Genomic DNA, 26,549 nt, shown 5'->3' on the forward strand with positions numbered 1-26,549 from the left:
TGTTTTTTTTATGCAGTAAGCATTATGGGAGACATTTATTGATATTCATGGTTAGTCTACACTGAGGGCCGATCATTCCCTGTACGTTCTCTCCGGCATGCTCTTAAGAAGGGTGCATTTCCCGTTTATGCAGGCCTGTGGAGAAAAAAGAAAAAGAAAAAAACTTTTTGTAAGAAAAGGGCAGCGGCCTTTATCTTCAAAGTTATATAATTCATCAAATGCTGTCTCTAAGGAGCGATTCTCTACATTTCTTGGAAAGTCGTTAAACTGTTGCTTCGACTAGTGTAGACGAAACTATTGCGTATTACTTTCCTCGCTGAATTCAGGTGGAACATTTACGTTACTTGCAGTCGGGTCACGCTACATAATGTTCGTTGCTTTACTTGGCGAAAAAAAAAAACTGTGCTGTCGTGTAGGGCAAGGGCCGTCAATTACCCCACTAAAGGGGGAGAAGAATTCAGGTACAATACAAGCGATTTTTATATCCGTGCTAAATTTAGAAAGGAAAAGTACGGACGTACAGACAAACTTCCAGGATACGGGGGTCACATTAAAAAGTACTGCATGTTTTAATTTGAAATATAATCCGCTTTTTCATAATTTAAAAAAAGAAAAAAAAAACGAAAATGATGATAATTATAAATATTGCGCAACATGTGAATGCCATACCTTGATTTCTTTTAATCGAGGCTATAGTGTAAGCAGTGTACTTTTTTAATATGTCTAGTAGGCACGGAAGCCCCGATCGAAGTAATTTGCCAATTAGCCGGAGAAGCTCCGTAATGATGCGGTAGAGAGAGATTGGTAAAACAAATTTGATAAGTGAAGCTCTCGCCCGTACCATAATGAAATGTAAGTGGCAGCCTTATAGTCATCGCGCGAACATTGTTCACGCGAGCCTGGCACATCTCTGCAGAATATGTAGCAACCTTGACGCTCTCACTGTCCATCGCGTGTGTCTGTTCACCTTGTATTGTGTTGTATTTTTGTATTGTATCGTATTGGATTGGATTGCATTCCATATTATTCTTTCATGTTGCGCGATGTTGTTTTGTGCGTTGTATATTTATTTTCCTCACTCCTGCAACAACTGCAGCAGAGCTGCGGCAATTTAAAATAAAAAATATATATATATAAGATTTATATATATGTGCGAGTGCCTTTATGTTCAACAGTCAAATAATTTTCAGAAATGATATGTACACGGCAACTTAGCTTTGAAATAGGGGTAACTGAGCTTATAAAATATAAATGGTGCAAATACTTTAATAACAAATTTTTCCTTGAGTTCAGCACGTGTTGCTTGAAAAGTCGGTCCAAACCTACGACAAAACTATTCATAACACGAGCGTTAAATATCATAGCGAGTCTCGAAGCACCCGTTATTATGTCATTTCAAGTTGACATCAAGGCTTAAGTTTGTTAGCATCGAGAAAGACGTTTAAGGGAGGAAGCTTCTGAAATGCATTTTAGCCCAGCGCGAGAGTCTAGAAACTATCGGTTCCTCATCATACTATTTGGTTTTAATTACCTTCTTGGGGTCTCTCTTGTCGCAAGGAACCCCGTCAAGCGCCGCGTGAGTCCATGAATGATAGCCTCCTCGTCGATTTTTGGCCGTTCTACACGTCTGTACGCAATCGGACAGACCTGCTTTCTGTAAATGAGAAAACAATACAAACAGTTAGAAATGTTTCACGAAAATAATTATAAAATATGTAAATCGTGAAAAGAATATTCACATAACAATGCGCCCAGATCCACTTTCCCACTTTGAAACGGGAAGGCAAATAACTTAAATCTAAGGATGGAGCTGGTAGAATTACACTTTCGAAAATATTACTTGATTTATTTTATTTCACAAATAAACGCATAACAAGTTATAAAAATTAAGACATTCGTAAAGATGGGTATGCAAGTTTAGATAATCCTATAAGGTCTTGCAGGTTGTGTATTTGTAACATTAATTTGTAACACGAGGCCAAAAATATGTTAGACCTAAAACTAAAAATGTACGATGGTACAATCAGCCTGACGTTGACATGTGAAGTAAAACAACATGTTCACAGTCACATCGTACACGTAATTTTTGGTCCTTACGATTCGCCGGCATCAAAGCAATTGACCTACCCAGAGCTGTGTGGGAAAGTAAACTTAATAAACATTTCAGAGATTTTTTTTTTTTTTTGGGGGGGGGGGGGGGGGAAGTAGTGCAACGTTTATAATAATAATAATAATAATAATCTTTATTTTTCGGGTGCCCTAAAACGGCCGAGCGGCCTTCTCTTAGGTACACCAACTTTATATAATCACCGGGCTTCATAAACCGTTTTCGCTTTGTTTTGTTACTTGCGATACCCTCATACATTTATCAAACGTGGAAAACGTGAGAAACAACCACGGACACCGCGTCGTTATGGAATGGGTGGGGAATGGACTTGCCACACAGCTCCAAGATTTGGTTCCTCCCGGCCAGGATCACGTCACCATATTTACCACGCTTTAAATGGCACGTAAAACTTGTCTTTTCTTACCAGTTCTAAACTAAAACGCATGAAAGTAAACAAGTACTACTTCTTGAGTCATGCCGCCTTTTCGCTAAATGTCAGAAATTGCTGTTGGCTCTCGTAACGACTTCTTTCCGATGTAGCCCATACGCTTGTTTTCCCACAGAACACTTAGAGAGCCAATCACTGCAATCCGCAAATGGGGAGGTCGAAAATAAGATTAAACTAAAAGCTCAATCCACGATGTGACAATCCACACATCGTTTCACACACAACCTTGACATTCAGTGTCACATTACAGCCTTCGTTTACAACTCGTAACATAGTTTTGGCCTTGTCATTCATCGTGCTTCCTCCTTACATTCTAGAGATTTTCTGTCTGAGTGCGCTGCGGTGAAGTAGACGCCTGTAAATTAATCAAATGTATCTGCAAGCCTCCAACAAAATTAAAATACGGCCCCCGACAATAGAAAGTGAAAGCTTAACTACTAATGTTTACTTAACAAGATAATTATGATAGTTTGTCTGCAACGAAATGTGTATATAAATCACATTTAGCAACCTTTAATTGCTGGCAAATCATGATGGTTGTCCCACACCTCAGTTTACGCCGGTAGCGAAAGTTGTTCTCTCAAATGTGGTATTAATTCAAAGTTTGCCGTTATTATTGTAAAGACATTTTTATCTTTAAAAAAATAGCCATTTAATGGGTTTTTAATAGAGTTTGCTGACCTAACATGCTGCAGACTATTGTCATACCTTATCGCTATGGACACCGCGGTAAAGCGGATGCATGAATTGACAGAAACTTGTTGGCGATATCCTAAATCCGGGTAGAGATATTAGGTTTTTTACAGGATTCTTGGCATTGAGTTTGTAGAGGCAGTCCCGCTCTCTGAAATGCAATTTTAAAACGAGGGTTAATAAATTATATTATTAGTATAAAGTCAAGATTTTTTGCTTCACGCTCAGCTTGACTGCAGTCGACGATACGGACGAATGAAGCCAATTTCTCAGTGCCCAAAGCGCATTGTCAAGGCTCTCATTTTCTTAGTGGGTTCGATAAATCAATCACCCGCAGTAAAAAAAACAGGATTACGGCGCAATCACTCTGCGTGATTGGTTTACACGAACGACAGCACCAGCCGAAAAACAATGAGCGCCATGACAATTTATTTTTTTCGCGGCTTCATTGGCTGCATTAAATCGTAGCGAGGGCTGGGGTGGCATTTTGTGCGATAGTTTGATAGCTCACGTATATTCCGTTGATAATGGAGGCAAAATCGCTTCAATAAATAATTGCTAAACTTAATCTGCCGTAGCGCGCCTCCATTATAAAGCGCAGTATTTTGGTTCCTCAGTATTCTTAATTCTGTCCATATTCTAATGTCAGCCGAGCTTGAGCGCAGGAGTACGCCAAAGTGCATCTTGTTTTTTTCCGCGACAAAACCCGAGTCCTTAGCGCATGGCAAACTCTAATCTAAGATTTGCATGAAAGTGTCAGAGTGATATGACTACTCGTGTTTTTTTTTTTTTTTAATAATAGTGTTGTGTATTTTAGTTTTTCTTCTTCAATTTTGATGGTTTTTTTGCGGGCGATGAGGGCGGGGGGGCGGATATTTCCTCCACATATTTGGTGTTTTTATACGTCACTTTCGTTTTCGGTGAGAGCACGATATTTATGAGTGCAGGTTTTAGTTGATCTTGTTCTTATATATTGGTCATGGGTCCGTTCTTAACTTACAGACGTGGAAAGGACGGGACAATACATAAGAGCTTATGTAGAGTAAGAGAGGACAAGGAACCTGGGTCTTCCCAGCCTCCAAGAAACAGATGCGTGACCCAATATTTTAAAAATAAACGTCGCACCATAGTTTCCGACGGAAAAAACTGCGGTCTTGAGGGAAATTCATTAAAAGGTCATCTTTTGCATGAACAACCCAAAATAAAACGGCGCATAAAAATTCGTCCCAGCGGAGCTTGGGTCTCTTTTTTATTTAGATTCGAAAAGCGCCGAAACTACAAGCACAACAGGAAGAGCTGGACGAAACGAACCGCATCGTTTCCCCCACTTAATCCTGTGTCCTTGTTTTGATCTTTGTCGTTTTTTGAACCTAAGGTGTACAAACTTGCCCAACTACAAATTATTTTACTCTTTTATACTTGGTTCACCTCTAAGTTGAAAGTGGGGAGCGAGTTTAGCGCCCGTATAAGTATAAAGTATAAAGGCGCTTTCCGTTCATCACCTCATTCCTTTTCCTTAGCGTGGGCATGGGCGGGAGCCTGATCACGTGGCAAAAGGGAGACGTCTGATTAGTTCAACGCGAGAACAGTTTCCATCGCACTGGCAGCCTAGGGGTAAAATGAGTATGGTCAAGAAAAAACTTCTGTTTTTAGCTTTCCTGATTTTCCCAATTTAAAAACAAAAACGGTGATGGGTTACTTTTCGCTGTTAATCTGTGTACACACCGAAAACATAGAACACTATGGGAAATACACAAAACAAACTCACATTAATAGCATAATTAGTAGGGTTTCGTGTTTTCGGGTTTATTTTTCTTCGAACTTGGGGGAGGTTTTTTCGGGTTTACTTTTTGCTGTGGACGGTTTTTCTTTTTAAGATAACTTTTGTTGTCTGACAAAAACACAATAGCATACATGGGGGCTTAAGTTGAAAAAAAAGACAAAATTAACGATATTTCTTAGCATGTTGGAAATGTGCGGGTGTCCCAAATGCATTGGAAACTGACCATAAGATTATTTGTATACTTATTTTTATTCATTTATTAGTTTTTTTGTGTTCGTTTGTTTATTGTGCCCACCAGCAGCCATTAGCCTCAAACGGTAGTGCACAAAAATATTCAGAACACAACGCTGAAAAACAGATTATAGCGAGAGTGGTATTCTACCTTTGATCGAGAAAAGGTAATAATTAAAAATGTCAACGAACGATTCGTCAGGATGATTAAATAAGTCGTGAATTCGAACTAGTGGGGAGAAACAATATATCAAAGATGTTGAATTAATCTGAGACTGGGTTAGAAAAAAACATCAAAACGTAGAAGAGACGGAAAATAGAGAGGACGACGTCTCAAACTGAGCTTCCTCGTTCATTTAGTCTTCCTCCTTATATAGTCTCAATGTCAAGGTTATCACCACCAACACTCTAGAACAAAGTCTATACAGTTCAGGCGACACAGTCTCTATCACAGATTGTAAGAATGTGGAGAACCTTACAGGATGACGCGATAAGGCAACATCCATCATCCTTCAAACTTGAACAAAAGAGTCTCTCTTCCCTTCTATTTTAAGCACAGTTGCAACTTATGGTTAAAAAGACGCCCTCTCCGCCTACTGCCCCCATAAAGACGCCGAAACGGCCTTCGGGCCGTCACACGTCAGGCAGCAAAAAAGAGCAATAAAAGTGTGCTTTAAAGTCATTTTGGATAATCACAATCACATTGTTCCCAGTTCAGACTTCGAAACACACATACAGACAAATTGACATTACATTTCTAGGAATATTTTGAAATCCTTCCGAACTGTAGCTAAGCCTGACTTAATCAATTGCCTAGAAATTTCGTCCGCACAGTCTCTCTTACTACTCTCTTTTTATCGTTTCTCACTTTGTGTATGATTTCGGGCGGCGGAAAAGAGCTCACCGGAGAAACGCTCACCGGAGACTAGCTTACCGGAGAAAGGCTCACCAGCCCCTGTGTGGTTGCCAAGAAAAGCTCACCGAATATTTTTTCCCCTTCGCTTAGCGGATTGGGCGTCATATGTGCAATTTAACACACTTAGAATTCGTCACTTCATAAAAAATAATTGTCCTCATTTTTGTAATATTTCGAGGTTTATTTAGCGTATTCACTAATTCCTCTGAAACTACTATTCACCCGTTCTGTGTATTAATGACGCTGGAAATATAAACCCGTAAAAATGGCACCCGTAAAAAAGAAAATAAATGATTGACAGCTTGATAGAGCGCCGTCGGTAGTTCTGTCGGATAAAGACGTTTTTTTTTTTTTGCCAGATATTATGAATAGCGTTCTGTAAACCGTTTCAGCTCGGAAGATTGTGTGGTGCCTCAAACACGAACTCGTCTCTGAAACGTCACGGCGCGGTGGCGGCGCGTCGGGCGCACTTCCGGTCTGGGGCTGTGGGAAGAAGCCACCATGGGGCACGTGCATTCCTGTGTTACGTTGAAAGAAACCGGACAAAAACGTGCTTTTTTGTCAACCACAAGTCACGACTAGGGCTGTACTAAAAGAGTCAGGAAAGGTTTGAAGGTCAGTTTTCATGCCTTTTGCGCCCATGGAATCGTGGTTCGACAGCGTCAAAAGGCCGTCGGACCACGATTGCTTGTGCGGGAAGCACTTTGTCTTGAATTCACCGGTTCCGGAAGAAAAGTCCCCGGAAAACACGTCCCCGGAAACAATGACCCCAGAAAAGAGTCCCCGGAAACTATGTCCCCGGAAAAAAAGACCCCAGGTGGAAAGTAGGAAAAAATGTCCCCAAAGGGACATTTTTTACACTGTCGTATGATCCGCTTTTGACTTTTGTGTATGAGTCTAGAGTCTGTCATTTCAATCCTGATTTTGTAAGATTGCATCTTAACTGTTTTTGTTTGTTTTTTTAATCAGAAATACAGATTTATAACGCTTCTAGCCAAAACCAAACTACTGTGTTTGGGGAAATTTGAGAGGTACTTGTGTACCATTTCCAAATAGGTAAAAAGCGTGACACTTAGCACGAACAAGCGATTGCTAGTTTTTTTTTTATCGTTTTTTCATAGAAACGAAAGGTTAGTTGTCATCAAAGCTATTATAGGTACTGAAAGTGCTTATTGGTGTACATAATTCACACGGTAAAATTTCGTTCCCACTAATACTCTTTCTAAGTAAAATGCGAAAATATGCTGATGTCGTGTTCGCGCTAACAGTGTCGCGATGTGTACATCGCGGAATCGTATATTTCCTTATTTTTTGGGGCCGTTTTTCCTTACTTGACACACGGTGGCTTTTTCCCAAGGACGCATGACCGGACCGTCCGAAGGCCATAAGGATCAGGGAAACCCAGAGATAGAAAATCCTTTGGGGACATTTTTTCCTACTTTCCACCTGGGGCCTTTTTTCCGGGGACATTTAGTCCGGGGACCTTTTTTTCCGGGGACATTTTTTCCGGGTACATTCTTTTTTTCTACACCCGAATTCACGGATACTTGTGGTCGTCACATTTATTTGTTTCGTTCCAACATGAACGCCGGAAAACCGTCAAGTTGCACGGGCGATCTTCGGAGTACGTTCAGTGCGTCATCGCGTTCAAACGGCCGCCTCATCGTTCGAGCTGTCGTCTGCTCTCTCAAACGTTTCTGCTTGTCGTCTGCTCGTTCAAACGACAGCGGCTTGTAGACCAAACGTTGACCCGGTAATTGTGGTAAGAAGTACAGACCTCAAAGGACGCTTAAGTTTGAAGCTTGCTTCTGGCAAGTAGGCTTACTGTAAACAGTAGATACAATGAGATGTTGATCTTTGTTACCTGTGGCCATCAACGACTTGCTATACCTGGTTCACTCGGTCCGATTCTGCTTGCGAATTTCAGTATCGGCGTCGACATCTCAGCTACGGTTCAGGCTTTTGCAGTCCGAACGACGTCATGACTGAAAATAGCGAGCAGAACCTCACCATATGAATCAGGCTTTAGCGTCCATTCTGCGATGTCCACTCGGAATGAATCGCCGCATACAACATTATTCACGCCAAGTTTTGCGGTGTAACGAGCATCGTTAATTTCGTTGATGCCGCTCAAGTAGTCAGACATTACCTGGAAGACGTAAAATCAACAATTCCAGCGCGAAAAAGAGCGCGGGGACTCACACCGACGCCGACAATATCCCGTTTCAATGGTTTGTTTATGGGCGACGGCGAGCTTCTCGCCCACACCCCCATCTCGCATGCGCGGCGTCGGTGTCGTCCGCTAGGGGCGCTCCGGTTTGTTTGTAAACATGAGTTGGTGTATAGATAATTAGGTGTTTGTTGATGTAATCAGTGTCGACTACGCTGTTTGCTCTTTTTATTTCTCATTAATAATACTTCAGTTGCGAGAACAGCTCCGTCCTGCCGTGTTTGTTGTCTTCACTCCGTCTTCGTCGTTTGAGCGGTTTTTAACGTGTATAACGCTTACCAACTCCTCCAATTCGCTACCTTACAGAAGCATACTTCTTATATAGGTCTTGACTAACAACGGTGACAGTGTGCCACACTGAAGGTTATGGGGGGTTCGTCGTAGAAGGGCACTATCACGCTAAGAGAACGTGTGGAAAAATCAGCACGAACGGCCAGAAAACGTGCATGTTCGTGGAAGAAAGAAATTTCGATATCCTACTGACCGTTCTATTCTGTTTTTAAAGGTTCACAAATTCTTAAAAAAATAATTTCAGGCACCAAGGTGTAGCGTTCGCACTTTCGAATTTTTGCAATAGTTTGAATTTCCAGGTTTTAGGCAGACATTACTAAGTTTATGAACTTTTTCCTCTTCTTTTTCAGTTAGGCTTTCGTTGCATGGAGAGTAAACCACAAAAAAATAAAAAAAATACTTGCCCGCCATTATTAATTTGGGAGAAATATACCCAATAAGCTTAAGAAATATTACAGAAAAAGGACATTTTCTTTTTTTTACAAAAGTGACTAAAGAAAAGAAAATCGGTGAGCTTTTCTCCGCATACGCTCAATGGCCAGTGGGCTTTTCTCCGCATTCGCGGGTTTCGTGGTGACCTTTTCTCCGGTGAGGCTTTCTCCCGGATTCATGATTTCAGTGTCCGACCAGAGCGCCATGCGGTTGTTACATTCATGAAGATGTTTGCGATTTCTGAGTTTTCAGCATTGTTCTTCACATTTCTTTTCTGTGCGTTTGATCTGTCATTAATGCAGCGTGACGTTTGTCCTACGTACTTAAAACCACATTCCAATGGTATATCATACACAACACCATTCTTGCAACATATATTTTTTCTGATGAGCCTTTTCTCAATGTTTCTAGGTCTCAATCTCAAGGTCATTACCACCACCACAAAAATACTTCATCCTTTTGTGTTGGTAGTGATGAACTTGAGATTGAGTCTACATAAGGAGGCGGATTAAAATAAAAAGGTTTCCTGAGTTTGAGACTTCATCCTGTCTATTTTCTGACTCTTCTACGTTTTGATGTTTCTTCTCTACCCCCGACTCAGGTTAAATCAACATGGTTAGTATTTACCAGCTCACCTGCACCCTTACAGTATTTCCTCTAAATAATACATATATCAGATTAATAACGAACCTGCGATTGCGGCGAAAATATCTCACAGGAACGTTAATCTGTATGCGAGATTTGACAATTGATCAGTCGTAATACGCATGCAGGCACTTCAACAAAGTGTTATTGTACGAATATTAAAGTACATTCTAAATGTAATTGTAAATTAAATATTAAGTTGCAATTAATCATTATTTCAGATCAATATTAATTTATGTAACAGGGACACCGGATGGCGTTCCCAAAGAGAGCCGCACGGTTTCGGAAGGGTAGTTGGGGGCCGAATATTCCGCGTCAGCAAAAAATGAAGCGATATATAAAGTTATCTTTTTGCGAAGGTTGGCTGTTGTCTAAACACAGCTCCAATTCTGAGCTTTTTTAGGTTTTCTATGATTTCGATAAATCCTGTTCGGGGGCTTTTTCTCGACGTTTATCGGTGAACACCGAAAATTCGGATCCCTAATATTTCGAAATATGTCGAACGATTGGCTTTCACTCACTTTGCGACGAATCGAATTGATTCTACGCAGCAGGGAGAAAATTTGAAGTGGTTTTTGAAGTTTATGACGTAGCTCATGATGTAACCGTCGTCCCAGGGGCACTTCTGGGATCCCGGATGTCCTGGCATTGTGCCATCCGGGGGGTCCTCGTCGTGAGCGCACCCTAGCCTGGTTAACAGAAACAAAGACAAATGAAGGTGGTCATATACACCGCGGGAAGTGGAACGTCTGTTCGTGAACACGAAATGTACCGGGTATTTTACCCAAGCTCTTCACAAACTCTTTAACATCGTCTGGTTGAGCGAAATAAAACACAGGCGCATACTTTCGACTCCGGTCGACGTCAGAGATTAAGAAAAACATACTTGTTAGCTAACTAGTTAGATAAGGTTTACTCATTTACTTGTAGTTGGCTAAAAGTAACAGATAGATCTTATTATACACTAGGTGGGCATAGACGAAAACCACTATCTGTATATTAAATACTTAGAGCGGTTGGTTCTTTTCTCCGGGTCCCAAAAAACGCACTCAAATCCGACGCGCCTGCACGTTTCTTTTTTTTTTTTTATCATCTGCGTTGTTGCACCGTCCGTTAGACTGGCGCCTGGAGCATAAGTAGCAAATTTAACTTACCACTGCCCTTCCCAAACACTACATGCCTTTCTAGGCGTTCGCTTTAGAAGTTTTTTTCACGATGCTTACCTCTTTTTTGACTGAAGTCATATGTTAATTTTCACTCTATATACTAAGTCCATAATTTTATTCTTTTTAATTACTAATTAGTATGTTCTCAGATCACGACGTCGGCCGCGCCTAAATTATTTTCCCGGAATCATTAGAAGAGCAATAAAAGCGGGAAGCGTGTTGGGTAGCTAATACCAAAAGCAAAGTCATAAAGTACTTAATGGAAGCTGCGAGAGTCCGTCTCTTAACCACCCTTAAGTGGCCTTTATGTTTTATTTTATGAGTTTTAGTGGGTGCTTTAGTTAGGTGAAAGGGGGCCGCTAATGATTGTTTAGAGTCGAAAATCAATCATCGTTCTTCTCTTTCTAAAAAGCCAAAATCATCAAAACCTTCATCCGTACTCTTATGTTTCAGAGGGAGATATCACTTTAATTCACGAGAGGACGAAGGGACATGTAAAGTATTTGATTAGCGAACTGATATAAGAAAAGTTATCGCAAGTATGTTACATACGTGACACGTTGTAGCATCACAAACGTTAAACGATACTTTGAGTTCTTAGACGCCAGACGCCTACGTTCAAGGCGCTCTTCATTAGATGGTATAACGCATACCACATGTACACTTGATAGTTGTTCCTGGAATGAAGCGATACTACCGCTACTCGGGCTCATAAACCTGGCGATCATCAGAGCCTTCCATTCTCGCGCGCTTTTCTTCCTCTGTGCGCCCATGGTGGTCGAGCTCCTCCTCGCCTACCCCTCTGGTCACATGACCTCCCCTTTAACCAAGCACCGTCAAGCGCCTCACTCTTCCTCTCCCACCCGTCGACTAGTCAGTGTGGAACTTCGCGGCAACGCTTTTAAATGGGCTGCAGGAAATTCCAAATAGCTAGCCAAAGAACGTTGAAGCTAAAATATTACGATGTTAGCGACATCGTTTTTGGATCTCTGCAGTGATAGTCACAAATACCGCAATCCATTCTGTGCACCAATAGGTTCTTCGATGATGGTTCAACGTGTCCATTACGAGGTTACGTATCGAATATTTAGTCGTTTGAGATTATTTAATGAAACTTGTGTTTTATCTTCTTAAGTTTCCGCAAGCACATATGCGCGTTAGCGCGTTAGCACCATATGTCGTTTTATGAATTGCTTCCACGTACAAAGAGATATGTTAATATGCCAGGCCGCCTTGATATCAAATAACTAGGTTTAATTTGTTATATAGACTTTCGGCACGTGAACAATATATATATATATATATATTTTTTTTTTCAGCAAACATCAAAACGCACTAAAGGAAGTTAGAGAAAACTGCTGATTCAGATTGAAGAAAAAAACTTGATTCAACTAGCACCGAATAAAACTAATTTCGAACAACTTAGATGAAATTGTTGGACACCCTATCCTGGAACTACTTCACTTCTATAATTTTGTGTTGTAGTCATTAGTGCTGTCCAAATTCAATGTGGTATATCTTCATTTTTGACCTTCCAGTTGAGGCCTCTGCTTAATGAACTTTGCAAATGCAGAACTATATATTGTCTGACGTTAATTTGTTAGGAAAATTTAGAATTAGTGTTATTATCAACTATGTGGAAACGAGTGCGTATTAAGATATTTTATTAAGCTAGGTCACACCTTATTATGGAAGCTGCATAGAGTTGTGACCCCGCTTGATCTTATACGTAGAAAGATACAGGTGAATTCACCAATTTTCTATATATATTAATGTTCGATAATTTTAATTCTCCTAATTGCTTGTTGCATGTCCACGAGGCGGCTAGTAGTTTCTCACTTTATGTCCTTGACTCTTTTTCTTTCATATTTGATCGTTAGGTAAATTGGCTCACGACACTTAAACAAACAAAGGTTATGCATAACATTATCAAGCGCACGTTCTGATTTGATTGCGTAAATAATTTGGACGTCAGTTTCCAAGAAACCAAAAATATTATGCATATTTGTGACACTAAAGTGCCAATGTTCTTGATAAGCTTGCGTAATTCCGGAAAATATTTGGAAGTTTATATGTTTCACTCCCACTTGACGTCCAGCCTAATATGCATATTCCACTCTAATTAACATTGCTGACTAATTTATTATACCTAATAGGGATCGGCGTTTCTAAACCGGCGCAAAACATTAGCAAACTTTTGTTATTCACCAATACCATAAAAATGGCGAGACTTGCGCTTCCTTATTTTTGAAAAAAAAAAAATATTTTCTTTCGAGTTTTTGACCTCCACTTACAAATGGGCAATTTCGTGGCTGAAGAGGTGCACACCGTCGTAGGACCTGGGTTCATCTTCGGACATTCCCACTTTAAATACGGTGCAGACTTTGCTTAAATAGGCATACCCTGTGTGAGGCACAATTCATGGGATCATTGCAATAAAAAAAGCAACCGCTGAAATCATGAATATATGCTGGTGTCACTTACCGCTGAATTGTCTCATTAAGGTTCCGTCCGTCGCTACCCCAACAATATCAAGCCTAAGGGCACGAAAGAAAAGAATTAGAATCAATTCCAAGGACTTTTAATGTAGACGGATAAAAGTCAAAGTAAACAATGCTGCATTAAATGGAAATACAAGAATGGCGGAAACCAAATTTGATCCGCAATAAACTATATGGTTCCTCGCAGCTTCAGAAACGCAAGATGTTGCGAATCCCCTGCATCTCATAATCGTTTTGCATCCAGTGAGAAAGAAATATTGCTCGTTAAGAACGACAAACAAAAAAATCACGATGAGCACGACCATAATATGTCACGCCATGCGATCTTATGCTCTCTGTGTAGTACAACATATTATGAGGTCTGTTCTAATGAGTCATTTTTTTCTAAAGGCTGTGATAAATCATGCAGATTAGGTTCCTCTTATGAACACTTGCCTCGTCACCATGCAGTCATGTCTCGTTGATATGGACCCCGTTAATAAGAATACCAGTTTATATGCGCACCATTCTCGGGGACAAACTGGGAAAATCCATGCATATTTGTTTCGTTGTTGTAAACAACTCACATTCTGGACGTTTTCTTTCGAAAAAGGCGGTGTCCATATTAACAAGACATATTATTTTTGTCAATTTATTTTTATTTCTGTATACTTTTTGAAAGTACTCAGCTCTGTTATCAAGTATCTCAACAGTTTTGAGCGCCCTGGCGTTAAGGAGCTCGTGTCGCAGAAAAGCCGGCCTCGGCGGCGTGGCAAAAAAACCGGCGTCGGCGGGGTGACGCGAAAATTTTGATTGGTCGATACGGTCATGACGTCACAGCCACATGACCTTGCACGGGAATTTCAAGAAACCCACAACGCTCACGTGAAGCGTGACATCACGCGTGGAATGAAAATGATTAAAACAGGACATGTAATCCGAATTATAGAGGTCGACCATCTCTCTAATGATTTTGTTTTATAAAGTAATTAATTTGCCTAAAGAATAATCTGAATACTTTTCGGTGGGGTTCGAACTCACGACCACTTGGTTGCGGGCCAGACACGCTACTGACTAGGCCAGGCAAGGCACACTTGCACGGCTTGGGAAAGAGCGGAAGTTTCTATGAATACATGTTTCGCTACCGCGTTCCACCCTTAATGACGAACCTTAAGCGCCGTGCAAGTTTTAATGTGAAAGCATTAACTGTTTCATGGAACGAACCGACGTCATTAGCAACGCCAAACTGCAGATAAATTCCCGATTCCCGAAGCCGCGATCTGAGGCATCCCAGCTTTGAAACCACGCAGATAGCCACCAAAAAACGGCAATGATATGAAGCCGACGCTCGTCAGTTTCAATTAGCGCCACGCCATGGCACTGCGTGCCCTCGCCGGAGCAGAAGCGGCCGCGGCGCGAAGAACGACGTTCATGCTTTCGCATTCACAACTCATAAGAAGTGCTCGGGTGTACCTCGAGCCTTTTTGGTTTCTTATTCCGTCGCTTCATCTGCTATCTAAACAGTTAATACGAGGTAGAATGAAGGGCATTTTAATTATGTTTATTCTCACCATAATTGTTGTAAACAAAACTGTTAATAACAAGCCTACTATGTGTCCACTGAACATTTAAACCTTAAGTTATCTCGTATGTCTCAAAAAAGGTTATAACATTATTTAACCGTGTAAAAGGCGAACGTCACACACTCGAGAAGTATACCGTCACTACGTTATTCAAAAACACGCATCTAAATGCAAGGCACATTGTGCGCAGTTCGGTAAGTTCCCTTATTGAAAAAGAAAACGAAAGGCGATTGCGGTAGGTTTATTTTATTTAAAATATACATTTCTATTTCTTGCGCCAAGTTCTTGAAGTGTGTTTTTAAACAAATTCATCTCGCAGGCATTGTTCACGATCACGTGGAGTGCCAATAAAGCTTCTACTTAAGAAGGGTATTATTCTCACCCTTTGTCAAGGTTCATTCATTAATGGTTTCTCGAGCAAGCTGTATGAACCGGCAAGGTAACACGACAACATAACCACTACATACCCTGTGAGCAGAAAATAAATATCGGCATTATTGAACTCTGGATCCTTTTGGTAATAGGTGTAAAATTCCGTTAATGTATCCTGAAATGTGACCATATCTCTGCTTTGCTTGTAAAATTTCAAAAATGGCTGCGCGTTTTCCTGAAAATATATATAACAAACGATAATATTAACACCAAGTTCTCCGCACGGTACTATGGGATTGTCATGTGGGTAAACGCTTCTAGGTGGTCAGAATATCAACATTTACACGACACTCGAATGAATCGTAATTCTAGTGCGTAATAGAACCCCATCAATTTTGCCGCTTGCGTGGCGGATTCGACATCGCACGTGGCTATCGCGCAGAAAAACGAAGATCAAATAATCCGGTGCCGTTCCTTTTTCTACGAATGATTGCTTTTTGTAATGTTGCGGCTCATTCTTGGCTGTTATCTTACGTTCTGGTTCAGTACCTTTTTGCACGCACCGCGTGTATGAAAGCAGCGGTAATTGAACGGGTCGGTTGTCGCTCCGTCACCGTCGCGGTATGTATACGCCCCTTTTTTCCTTTTAGTTTCAGGCAGAAGTTCGGCTTATTAAACAATTTCAATTTCAAGGCTTGTCTTATTGTTTTGTTTGGTGACACTACGCAGTAAAAACTCTTTTTGTTACGTATATTTTTATCAAACCTATCACTTAAGAAAATAAGTCGACGCAGTCTATGAGAGAGTTCGACAAATGACAGGGCTGAAACTATGTTTTGACATAAATGATCGGTTAGCGCTGTGACACTGAGAACAAAGTCTCCTCATAAAACGTCATGATCTGTACCACAACACAGACTGCTTTTTTCGGTATAAACATCATTTGAACCTCGTCACTCGCCGACTTCCCACCCTAGGCTGCAGCAATTTGCTCTCTCAACTGCTTTGCGGGGAAAACGCGCCGTATTTTTTACACTACGCGCAAGATAAATGCAGCCGAACTGGACCATTGAGCATGGAGCTCGCGCTGGTAGCCCGCGGTGCATATCATAAGGTGCAACGGATTAAGGACTGCATATACAGGTTTTTTTTTATGGAAACGCTGTCAAGGACGTGTCTTCACCCTAGCACCGTCGTTGAAAAGTTAAAGCTCATGCGGCAGCTGCCAGTCTTTCTTATATCCCCTTCTACGTGTGGTGCTTGGCGGCGCACGTACAGTCCCCCGCAATATGAAAGACCCACTGGGAGCGCCTGGCTGAGGCGGTGGTTGGCGGGGGCGCTGCAAGCGCTCCGGGCGATTCTATTCTGCTTCGAGGGGAGGACGCTCACTCAGGGCTGAGCACAAACCGATAAGCGCGCGCTTTAGCTGAGCCCCGAGTGAGCGTCCTCGTCTCGAAGCAGAATGGAACTGCCCGGAGCGCTCGCAGCGCCCCCGAAAGTTTCCGCCTCGGCCACGCACTCCCAGTGGGCCTTTCATATTGCAGCGCACTGTACGTTGCGCGTTTTGACCACATGCAGCGGCACTGCTGGCACGGAGATGCACTCCGATAAAAAAAAAAAACAAGTCCTAGAAAGGCGTCGTAAAAATAGCATATTTTTTGTAAGGCCATAAAGTTGCTCCGTATGCCTTTTATCATTGTAATTAGGGTGGAGCTCGTAGTTATCGATGATTCAAATCAGGTTTTAAATTGAAGCTATACCTTTATATTTAATAGCTAACATTTGTATCACTAATAAAGTAAATTATCATCCGATTATACTGAACGTTAATAATTGTTTTTAATCTGTCCGATTGGACAAAAAACTACGGCGTAAACTTTTTTCTTTGTGTGCGATGTGCAGTTTTCTCAGCTGCCATTTTACCTGTGTTTCCAAAAATAGCCTGTATATTTGAAACGTTATAGGTAATGTTCGATAGTTAAATTTCTTCTGTGTTATTTCTGCCAAAACATACTTTCTAGAATGAAGCCTGCAGGCAACAGCAAATTGATTTAACTGATATACCAGCTCTTACATCGTGCTGAGTGCTTTTGTCCCATTCTTTGCATTTAGTAGCTGAAAACAGCGTGTTAGCAGTGCCCAAATTCGAAGTGCAAGATTACTCAGACAATCATTCCAATACTGACCAGAAGAAATAAAGCTCTTATATGTATCTGCGTTCCCCCTCAATAGACTATTACAAGCTCTTGGGGACAAAATAAAAGGCACGATTGATTGATTTGTTGATTTGTATAATTAAGCGTTGACTTACCCGAAGAAGTGTAACGGCCACAATAGTTAATTTTACAGATGGATTAGTGACACTTTTATATCTTAGGTTTGCCTAGAAATAAACAAGGGCGCATGTAAGAAACCGTGAGTTATAGCCGCGGTATTAATTACTTTAGAATATAAAGGGAGTTTGGATGAACAACACTGTAGTTGCCTTTTCTCATACGACCTTATATCTTCTCATACGGAGCTACTCTGCTCCTCATGTGGGTAATAAATGACAATGCACTCCATGGACCCTCTCTATGCCTTCCAGTATAAAAAGAAGTTAAGTATAAAATATCATGAGCTATTCCACTCTGTGAAGGTCGATGACCAACGGAGCTGTTCAGGACACAGACCCGTCTCGAGGAGTGGGAGGAAACTAGACACGTGCGACCTGACCGCCACCCCGGGAGAGTGTAAGGAAAGGAAACTAGGCGCGCAAGTGCTTGGAACGACGACAAAGAAAATGCGGTGCGAGTTTAAAGATGGACGACGCGGGTCGCACAGCGGCAAATCTTTGAGAAAACAATATTAGGGCGAAAGCCTTATATGTCTCATCGTTCAGTCGACTTTCAAACTCCTTGAGCGAAAACACGTCGACGTCACGAAAAGTACGAGAAAACGTCGGCGACACAAAAGGCACCGAAACCCACGGTTCGCCACTGGACCACGAGATGGCGTCACTTGTGCCAGAATCGGCGGAGGCGTGCGTGCGGCGCAAACCCAGCGTGAGAGGACACTCTCGCTCGGGCAGCGGTGAAGAGCAGGCGTGCGACATGCCGTGAGATTAACGGCGCCAAAAGTGCGTCGTCAGAGAGCGCACCGTCTTCGGAGGTTCGCTATCACCGGGATCGGCACTTGGGCTTTCGCCTTCGAGTCGTCTTAGGGATAACATGAAAGCCCTGTGAAGTTTTTGGTTATTTGCTTCGAATATTTTATACGCGTAAGGGTCGCGCGTGCGACGCCGGTGTCTGCAGCAGTAACTGTATTAAAGCAAAAGCCTAAAACAAATGGCATCTTACACGAGTGTTAGTCAACCCTTTATTTCGGTTATTTACTTCGAATTTTTTACACGGGGAAGGCGTACGCGTGCGGCACGTGCGGCGGTGCCAGCGTAGAGTTTTTAGTCACTGCGCAAGAAAAATTCACGAAACTCTAGCCCCTAACAGCTTCGCTATAAAATATTAACTAAAATGGTGGGACGAGTGCAATGCATCTAACTCAAATTTAGAGCCGAAGAGCTTGCTCCTTCAATTTTCACTGGGTGCTTTTAAGGAGACGGTACTGCCAAGTTGTGCCAAAGATCATTAGAACCCAATCAGAGTCATTATGCCGCAACCGCTGGGTTTTGTGTTTCCTCATAACAAGCAAATAACAATAATAGCAGACGCTAGCTCATTATATTCCACAGAAGAACCGCACTGTAAATTTTACGTGCATTCATTTAACTTCCGGAATTTCGGCTAAACATATACACATATCCTCTGTTGTCAACACCCATTTAGGAATGTTATGACCTTCGAATATGCACTTCGTAGTTCTTATACGGAATACTGTTTTTATGTCACGTGTCTTATCAGATAAAAAGGACCACTCACCGCCGTTGCCATTACAGATAGATAGTTGATAATTTCTTTCTTGTCATAGTTGTAAGCTGCGCATGTTGTTGCATCAAGCACCACGTGCACTTCCGGAAATATAGTTCCACTGTCTCTTTGTTCTGCTACAAACGCAACAAAACAAATTTCAGCATGTGAAGCTCTTGGGTTCGACAAAGTGCAACCATTCACTAAATAAACAATTTATTTGTTTGTCTTGGATCTGTGGTGTACATAATTGATAGTGCTAACGAAGCAAAAACGAAGAAAGTCAAGATAAATGAACCTAGGAATAAATGAACGAGGCGTGCATGACTAAAGAGGGGTATAAGACTGCCTGTGGGGACCGTAAAAATGAATGATGAATGAATGGATGAACGAATGAATTAACAAAAGGTTTATATTAGGGCGGTATTATATATAACTCACTGCTATTATTTGCAATTTCCTCGGGCTCTCAGTCATGTCATAAAACATAAAATTTGAGCTTATTTTCGATTGATATTAAACACTTTCATTTACTTTTTTTTACCCGGCTAATGACTGTGAAGTTGGTTCCAAAAATCTACTAATAAATAGTATAATTGGCGCTTGCCCCGTCTTACCCATTAATGTAAACAAAGTAAACGAGGCTTCTGAATATATGTTCTAAAATCGCTCAGATAAGTTCAGTATCTACTACAGTCAATTTTATTTTTAGTCTGACAATATAACCAAATCCAGGTTGAGTTCTTCTAATGAAATAAGAGTCAAACCAAAGGCCAGCTGGTGAACAATCAAATTTAAGATGTCCCCTTTTGTTTCCATCTCTCAAGGTTTTCGTTCTGAAGTATGATCGCCGAATGAACAATATTTTCTTAAGGAATAGATCTAATTTGGGACATTCCCCTTTTGGCGCATACCCATGCCACGGTGTAAGATCTATACAGGTGTGGACACCGCGCGCGTCGAAGCAGACAGATAAAGTCCTCTCCTCGCCTTGGTTGCGGGCGGCGTCACCCGGGGGCTCTTCGGTAAGCGGCTAGGAGGAGCCTGTCGCGGGCCGTTTCCCTTGCTTCTCTATGGGAGACACGCTTGTTTTTTTAGTCTTTCTCTGGGTGCACCACCGAAAGTAGAACTCGGCATTTGCGCTACGCGTGTTGCTTAGACACTGATTCTTCATTTGCACTAGTTTTGTGTCTCAACGGTGGCAATAACAGATTCACGAACGCGCTGAAGCGTAGAGACCTCTGGCGTGGTGTTCGAACCAGCGTCCGTCAGGAACAGAGCAAACGGCCCGAGCGGGAAGACAGCTCGCCCCGGTGCCATGGCCACGAAACACTTTTTGTTGTTTCGTTTGCTTGCTTTATTTCCTTAGCTGCGCCGTTTGGACGGCGAGATTACTAGGGGGCGCGCCAATACGATGTTATCTGGTTGATCGCGTCGCAGCATTTGCCAATCAGTGTGTCCTCACCTATATATTACTCTAAAAAAGGGTACAGCCATTACATCCCTTGCCACATATAATACACCCCGACCTTTCAGCTCGGCGCACAGCCCACTGACGTCGAACTGACGGCCCCAACTTTTATGAGGGGCTTGATCACGGTGCGATATAACATAGTAAACATCTAAAGCACGTGTCAATTAGTACTGGAAAAAAATATTGAGGTTTTGCACTAGAGCCAAGGAGACCCCAATTACTTAGTTGCAGTCAGCCGCACGTACATTAGCTATTTTAATAAGTTGTGCAACTCGGCTATCAAGCTGCTCGTGAAAGTTGGTACCGTCGGTTCATATCCAACGCGCTGTACGTCGGAGTGAAGTTCTAAGGCGTATATGTCACAAGGGGTGTAAGAATACAAACGTTTTTGTGTGTGTATCATACAACGCGCTGTAGACCTTTCCAGTGGCAGTCTCAAACGAAGCGGTTTACAGCGCGCTTCCTCGTTTTGGAAGTGTACGTCGGTATGGCCAGACTGCTTTGGGCTGTGGCTTTTTTTATCAGTGGGCTGTGGCAGCCTGCATAGGAGCAATTCCGCACGCTGATAACGGCTGAACTGACGCGTTTTTTTCTGTGTGTGTTTTGTGGCGAATGGAATTTATCGAGATATTTAAAAAAGCACCGTACTATTTAAAAAAAAAAAAGAAGACGTTTACAAATTTCTGTAATTCAAAACTAGCGCGCAGCTCTTGAGGAGGACGAGGGGAGGGTACAAGGGAAAAGTATGCCCATCCAAACTGTTTTTTGTTTTTCTTGTACTAGAGTTGTTTGCAGTTTTCTTTTTTTTTTTACACCATTAAAACAAGTAAACGAACGCGTCTGACACTATCAGCTATTTTTCGCGAAGACCGGGAACATAGCCAGGAATGTTTTTCGGAGATTATCTCAATGGAAAGAAAAGAAAGCCGAACGGCCCACGCCACGGGCTGCTTGACGTTCGCTCTCTTCGTTTGTTTCCTGCGAATGGCGAGCAGGCTACGAGCCCTGGTATTCCCTAGGGTGCCTTCATGTGCGCTTCGCATAGTGTGATGCCAACTGCCTGTTTCCCTCTCCCACACCCTCTTCCAACGCCATTTTGTTCCTCTCATTGTTTCCCCGTGCGCCGGAAAGTGGCCTTTGTGTCCATCGGTCCTCCCATCCGAGGGGGAAAATGGTAATCCTCCCTCCGTGGGTTCCACAACGCTGCTCCGAACTTACGAGATAAGGTGCTTGTTTCCGGGAGGGTTATAAGCCCCACGGATTATCGCCGAGAACCAAAATGGCTGCTGGTTTGTCTGCGAGCGGTATTACAAAGGGTGGCATCACCCTAGCAAAGCGCACATGAAGGCTCCCTAGTATTCCCTCGTTCTCAAAGTGGAAGATAACACACAAAGGGTGAGCATCCTGAACAGGCAAAAAACACTTTAAGCCTTTCCACTCTTGTCAAGAAGGAAGACCAGCGGAGCTGTACTATGGTGGGAATGAAGTAATGACCGGCCGCAAGTCCGCAAGCCAGAGTGGAAAGGCGGGAGAGGTTGCCGCCACCTATGAGCGACGGCGGCAAACCCTGACAACCGGCAAGGCGGTTGTCTGGCTGCCGCCGTTGCTCATAGATGGCGGCACCTGTTCAGAGTCTAGTGTCATAATTTGTTTGCTGACGGACACGATACTGTCCCTCTTGATAGCTCCACTGTACTAGCCCTTAATAGCTCCTAGCCCTTAATAGCTCCATTGTAATAAAGTAAAAAGTTTCTACGAAAGCCGGTGAACTCCGAATGCAAAATCCTGGTGAGGAGTCGTGCTGACCGGGGTTCCACAGCTCATGCGGGTGGCAGAAATTTCTGGCTGATAGGGGTCGCTCGAGTTGCAAAATGACGGCGGTCAGGGAGCTCTTTGTCCAAAGATCTCCACACGTAGTTACGAAGTAATGCACTGTACTGATATAATTTCATGAGGCCTGCAACACTAGTGGCACTCACTTTGTTTCCCTTATTTCCGCATTTTAATTGCTGACAGCAAAAGTTTACAGATTCATAAAAAGCCGATAACTTTTTTTTGCCCTTAAGAAACTACGTAGAAATCGCTAGTTTGGAAGTACCTTGGCAATAAAAAATATATAAATTCATTACCACACCCATTCTTTAATTAGTGTTTTTCAAATATTCGAATAACTGTGGAAGGATCTTCTTTAAATAAAAATTTCATTGTGACTACATCGGTCTTGTTGCATATATATTATTTCAGCCCGGCTTTAGTCTTACCGAAAACCTTATATGTTGAATTGTCCTGAGGAACGTTATTTAGTTCATCTGGTGGGTGCCCTGTAATAAAAACATGTGAATGTAATATAAATACACGTAAAAATATTAAATGTTTGGTAATAAACAATACGCATTTATGTCGCATCAAAATATTTTCTTAGACACCCCTTACAAAAAACGTGAAAGTTAGATTACCGATGCACCATAACCTAGCATAAATAGTTAAATTAGAATTGTAAACAAATAACTTTAAAACAAAAACACAATTTGGGCAATATGTATCTTACACAGAAGAGCACCCTTCACTGTCAATGACAGTTTTAAAAAGTAGAAATTAGACGCTTTTTAAAGAATATTCATGGTAATACCTTAACACTAAATTTGACACGTATTCAAATGAAGCAAAGATAGAGTCACGTTGTATGATAAACATTTATTATTTACCAGTGATACATAGATATTCAGCTTAGCTCTATTTTTCTTGCAAATAAATAAAGCAGCTAAATGGGCAAGGCTCATATATGGTATCAAACACAGCTGAAACATTTGCCACTGGAATCTAAAAAAAAAAGTTTAATCTACCATTTGTATACAGAAATAATGGTAGACTACGAATGATTCCCTTTTTTCTATTTTCACAAAGATTATATGGAAGACAAATGTGAATAAAATAGTAGCCGAGGCGTTTGCTTCCTTTTCCGTACATGCACCATCAGCGTTTGTCAACTTTCTCCAACATTTCCAAATGTTACGCGTACAAAATTATAATACTTAAGATACTTTAAGTTTAGTTAGCTATCAGAGGGCGTCATAATTAACCGTGGTAATATTCTTGGTATTATAGTGTGGCAACTAAAATAAGGTAGCTAACATTTAACACTAATTTCCTTCCAGATGAACAAAAAATGGTCCATAATATTACCGTGATCTCCGCTGTAGGGCGTTCTTTGCTTTACAGGGAACAGCATATGGGCCACGTGACCTTCCAATGAACGCTCCAAATCTGGCATAGGTTGGATTCGCAAGTCGTGGCGTAGCAGGCCTTCCTGTTGTAGTCGTTAAGAACCATTAATTAATTTAAGACGTAATATACTGCTTCGAACTAATCACAATTATGCCAGGCTCTTGTCACATATTTATGGACATTTTATATCTCAGTTGTATTTGTTTGAGTCTGACTGAATCATGAAATCTTAGATCTTGGAAAGAACTATAAAAGATCAGAAGCGAAAATAAGACTCTTTTACAAATGGAAATTTTATCACGAGGAGTTTGTGAGCGGAAGTTGAATAGCCATAAATAAATGAAATCCTCGTTCATATGTGAATAGAGTAAACACATCTATTATTACCTGCTTAATTATTGACACAGTTTTTTATACATGCTGATTGTTAGACAGCCCGTTAAGCTCCGTCAAGAAAATATTATTAATATTCTTTGCCACTTCTGACATGATTCACTTGGTTTCATTATGCCAAGTTTTCACAGATTCCCAGAAGCCTGTTTCTTATTTTTAGCAAACGTTTTAAGGGCCCAAGCAAAAAGAGCAGTGCAAAAAATCTTTGGGTCCTCGTCGAATGTAAGCAACAAGCATACCTTATGATAGAAAATTAAAAAAAACTGTATTTTAAAATCCTGTATCGAACACGATGTTTTTATTTGAAGTACTGGGGAAGTAATCGACATGTATTACTTCACGTTCTAGCATGGTAGAAAACAAGGATGCATCAATATAATTTTGATACCCATAGTCATAACGAATATAGGAATACGCATATTATAAAAAAACAATATCTTCCTGTAACCGATATTTGCTGCCGTTTTAGGCACACATACCACATTCACTCCATCCTCGTCTTTTAGGATGACTGCCGCCATTTGTTTTGTATCGTGGTACAGGTGTTTATTATGCTCGGAGCCATCGACCTGAGTCAAATAAAAAACAAAAACTTGTGAGTTGTTTTTTTATTCATTCATTTTTTGAGTCGTGTTGTGTTAAATACAAAATTTAAACGAATATCTATATCACAAGGTTTAGCTTTGCTTACATAATTATTGACCAACGATCCATCTTCGTGTGTCCTTATCACCAGTTTTTCAGGAAACACAGACGTCCTTTCAAGGTTGAGGGTAATATCCTCATTTATTTTCAAAATTCTCTCTCCGTTTAATCCCCGGCTTTCTAGGAGTCGGGGGTATACAAGCGCCCCTTTCTCTGAAAATTAAAGGAGTGTTTATAACTCAGTATTTACGTCCCTTTCTGTTGTAAACTCGAAAAGTTATTTTTATTAGGATTAAAATATTAAAAAAATCTGTCTTTAAAGTGTGAGCCTATCAACGTTATGATTGAGCGATATTATTAGGTAGTTATTTTTGATTCTATTAGTTTATTTTATTTTTCACATATTTGCCAGCACAGAGACCAAAGCAAGTCGGTAGGAATGTTAACAACTCACTTTCAGCTATTAAAAATAATAAAAGAAACACTCACATTAGCCAGCACTAAGGGAAAAGCAAGTCGGGACGAATGATAGAAAATCACTTTCAGATATTGAAAATAATAAAAGAAACACTCACATCTGCACCACATCATTTGTGGATGGACATTTATATTCACGACACGTTTAACAAAAAACTGTTCCTAAGATAATTCGTGGTAAATCAATGAGGCAATATGAATGTTTCTTTCTTGCTTCCCTATCATAGTTTAATACGTAAAATATTTATTAATATCAAAGAAGTATCGACCATTTGCCGTGTTAAAATATAATTTCCTTCGAGAGAACATCATTAGACCGCCGTTCTATATGTGAGGGCAATTATTGGCGAACGTATGAGACGTCACGCTGTCAATGAACTCTAAAAATATACGCTGGTTTAGAAATGTTGTCTTTGTTATCGTAACTTTATGACAAATATTATTTTAAATTAATAGCCTCAAAAACTTACCGGCAAATGCAGAGCTCCACTGAGCCACTACGGCGAAGCCAAGGATCCGCAAAATGGTAGTCATTATGCGGTGTTTCTGGCAGATTTTCGCACTGAAGTTAAGTGTTTCCCTTCATTTTCACGCACCTTGTATTCTTTGTTTGGCTTTTCATGACGTAGATGTTTTCTCTTTGTGTTTTGCAGAATAATCAGTTCATAGAAATGTCGTCAAGCCTGCATGATGTCATTCTCGCGTAAGGTGAATTTCGCTCTCGGCAACACGTCATAAACAAAAAAAGAATTCTGACTTTTGTCAAACGTAGCCCATAACCTTATCTCGACATTTTCAAAAATTACGCAAAGCATCTGTCTCGCGGTGTTGACATTATCTCTTGTGACTCTTGTGCTAAGAAAGATGAACTGGTTGATATTAACACGACAAAGGGATGTACATTTACTCCATAACACGCAAAGGTACGAATTGCGGTTTTAAAATGCGAACAATCACTTCGAATAAAAAAGCAGTTCAAACTGCAAAGAAACTCAAGCAAAAGTTGAAGTTTGTCTTTTCTCTGGCATGGCAGAACTTGCTCATAACGCTTTTAAC

The 26,549-nt window shown here is 41.1% G+C and overlaps 1 protein-coding gene across 1 annotated transcript; it reads right to left on the reverse strand.

Moving 5' to 3' along the window:
- Window positions 1–26,048, reverse strand: LOC120840488 (venom metalloproteinase antarease-like TtrivMP_A). The gene is made up of 14 exons (XM_042293493.1): window positions 25,964–26,048; window positions 25,063–25,229; window positions 24,851–24,940; window positions 23,937–24,060; window positions 23,015–23,074; window positions 19,292–19,416; window positions 17,689–17,760; window positions 15,473–15,612; window positions 13,427–13,479; window positions 13,237–13,345; window positions 10,298–10,465; window positions 3,264–3,399; window positions 1,532–1,654; window positions 1–135 (listed from the first exon to the last, which is right to left on the reverse strand). The coding sequence occupies exons 1-14, from the start codon at window positions 26,025–26,027 to the stop codon at window positions 73–75; spliced, it is 1,494 nt and encodes a 497-aa protein (XP_042149427.1). The 5' UTR covers window positions 26,028–26,048; the 3' UTR covers window positions 1–72.
- Between the last annotated feature and the right edge of the window lie 501 nt (window positions 26,049–26,549).

The sequence above is a fragment of the Ixodes scapularis genome, unplaced genomic scaffold, assembly GCF_016920785.2.
Source record: "Ixodes scapularis isolate PalLabHiFi unplaced genomic scaffold, ASM1692078v2 PGA_scaffold4__175_contigs__length_147842914, whole genome shotgun sequence".
Lineage (NCBI taxonomy): Eukaryota > Metazoa > Arthropoda > Arachnida > Ixodida > Ixodidae > Ixodes > Ixodes scapularis.

What these genes read in the sequence shown, in the direction of transcription:
- LOC120840488 (XM_042293493.1), bottom strand. Translation starts at nt 26,027, where the DNA reads ATGACTACCATTTTGCGGATCCTTGGCTTCGCCGTAGTGGCTCAGTGG. An exon ending in ATTTATTTTCTGCTCACAGG is followed by an intron (nt 13,480 to 15,472) that starts GTATGTAGTGGT and finishes TCGTGCCCTTAG; the next exon opens with GCTTGATATTGTTGGGGTAG. An exon ending in CTTAATGAGACAATTCAGCG is followed by an intron (nt 13,346 to 13,426) that starts GTAAGTGACACC and finishes TGCCTCACACAG; the next exon opens with GGTATGCCTATTTAAGCAAA.